The sequence below is a fragment of the Glycine max genome, chromosome 4 (genome assembly GCF_000004515.6).
Source record: "Glycine max cultivar Williams 82 chromosome 4, Glycine_max_v4.0, whole genome shotgun sequence".
Classification (NCBI taxonomy): domain Eukaryota; kingdom Viridiplantae; phylum Streptophyta; class Magnoliopsida; order Fabales; family Fabaceae; genus Glycine; species Glycine max.
Genome location: NC_016091.4, coordinates 19,577,958 through 19,580,486, shown reverse-complemented (window position 1 = coordinate 19,580,486; position 2,529 = coordinate 19,577,958). Strand labels below are relative to the sequence as shown.

Genomic DNA, 2,529 nt, shown 5'->3' with positions numbered 1-2,529 from the left:
TAAGTATAAAACAAATGTCTTTGATTATAAGTATAATGAATGGTGATCCCATTGAAATTATAAACTGAAATAGTCTCATAGTTCTTTTAATTGAAAGTTATATCAACTACTAGTTTGAATAAAAGAACTCATAATCGAGATTCTATCCAATTGAAATAAAATAAGTTCAATTGTTGTCGACTAGAATCAAGAGTGGAAGATCAATGAAATTATTTTTGATTACTTAATGAATTTCCACCATAAACAATAATGCAGATTCGAGTATGATATGGTTACTAGTAAGTAGTGTAGCAACTATAGCCCCTGTAATGAATTCATCGAATGCCTCATCCTCAATAGTAAACTCAAGTTCTACAAATTGAAGTCATAATGACCAAGGTCATATTTACCATTACTAGCCAGAACAATTACAAAGCCTAGGGAGGAATGGAGAAAGTTAAACATTATCAATATGAATTTCAAATGATACCTTGACAACCTTAAGGCAGCAAATGGATCATAGCAACCATGACACGGTAAACATGCCATCACAACAGATAACTACTGTGTTGAACTTGTTGGTCCAAATAACTAACAATAGCTTTAGATTATTGGCAGATCAAATGACTCAAATAGGGGACACAATGGCTATCCCTCGATTACAGACTCAAAATGGAAATTTGTCACAAAACTCCATATCTTTAACGCGAAAACCATTGCCATTTGTTCTAAGTCATGAGTAGGATAGTTCACTTCGTTCAGTCTCAGTTGTCTTGAATCATATGCAATCATCTCCCTTTCTTGCATCAAAATGCAACCAAGTCCTTGTCCTGATGCGTCACAGTACACTTCGAACTTCTTCTCAAGGTCAGGCAAAATCAAGATTGGTGCAGACGTGAACCTCTTCTTCAATTCCTAGAAACTCGTCTGACAAGCCTAATTCCACACGAATTCTTGGCCTTTTCGGGTCAACTTAGATAGCGGTAATGCTAATCGAGAAAATCCTTCAATGAATTTTCTGTAATATCCCGCCAAACCCAAGAAACTTCTAATCTTTATAGGCATTGTAAGTCGTGCCTAATGCATCACAGCCTTAAACTTAGTCGGGTCTACAACGATTCCTCTTCTCGTCATCACATGCCTTAGAAATTGTACTTGCTCGAGCCAAAACTCACATTTAGAGAGTTTCACTTAAAGTCGTCGTTCCTTTAAAATCTGCAACATGATCCTCAAGTGCTTCATGTGTTCTTACAGACACCTTGAGTATATATAAATATCGTCAATGAATACCACAACAAACTTGTTCAGGTATTGATGAAAAATCCAGTTCATGTAGTCCATGAATACAATAGGTACATTAGTCACACCAAATGGCATAACTAAGTACTCATAGTGTCCATAACACGTTCTAAATGCGGTCCTTAAAATATCTTCCCTCTTGACTTGAATCTAATGGTACCCTGATTGCAAATAGATCTTCAAAAATATTGAGGCACCTCTCAATTGATCCATGACGTCATCAATCCTCGATAATGGATACTTGTTCTTGATTGTCACTTTGTTGAGTTATTGGTAGTCCGCACACATCCTCATGCTCTTGTCTTTCTTCTTTACTAAGAGTGTTGGCGCTCCCCATGATGACACACTTGGTCTCACAAGCTGTTTATTCAAAAACCCTTCTACTTGCTTCTTCACTTCAGCTAACTCCATCAGAGACATCCAGTATGGTGCTATCGATACAAGACTAGACCCAAGCACTAGGTTTATGGCAAATTCAAGTGCCCTCTCAGGTGGTAACTCAATCACATCTCTAAGGAAAACTTTAGGAAATTTGCATACTATAGGCATCCCCCCAATATTAAGAGACTCCTTGGTATTGGACAAAACCATAAAGGCTTTAACGTTTTCTACCCTTTTGGCTTCACTTGCATGTGAGATCTCTAAACTTGAAGATCCTAGGATATTTTGGGCACAAGCACCGAAGATCAAGGTCTTGTTTTTACAGTTGAGAATAACATGGTTGGACAATAACCAATCCATTCCCAACACCACATCAAGATGAGAAAAAGGCAAACAAATCAAATTCATAGAGAAATTCTTGTTGTTGACCATCATAGAACAGTCTAAGCATGCACTAGAAGTAGTAACTGGTTTGTCAATAGGGGTAGACACTACGACTTCATATGGCAAAGAAGACACATGGAAATCTAGACTCTTCACACAATCAAAAGATATGAACGAGTGTGTGGCTCCAGAATCATATAAGACATCTACAAGTCTATCCCTTATGATCCATTTACCTTAGATAGGATCATCAGATGTTGCCACCTCAGACCCACTTATCACAAACACCTTTCCTGCCACCTTTGGCTTCACCCCATTGTTGTTCTTGTAGTCAACCTTGGCTCCATACTTCCATGGTTGTCGTTCCTCTAAGGTGCAGATCAGCAATCCTTCAGTAAGTGCCCCACTTTCCCACAATTAGCACAAGCAATGGCTAATTGTGGAGAATCTCTTTTATAGTGCTATCCCTATATTTGAAACACTTAA

At 37.9% G+C, this 2,529-nt stretch overlaps 1 protein-coding gene across 1 annotated transcript; it reads right to left on the bottom strand.

Moving 5' to 3' along the window:
• Positions 1–1,545: 1,545 nt before the first annotated feature.
• LOC102659623 (uncharacterized) lies at positions 1,546–2,091 on the bottom strand. Its single transcript, XM_006579113.1, has one exon. It carries the CDS (start codon positions 2,089–2,091, stop codon positions 1,546–1,548), a length of 546 nt encoding a protein of 181 aa, XP_006579176.1.
• Between the last annotated feature and the right edge of the window lie 438 nt (positions 2,092–2,529).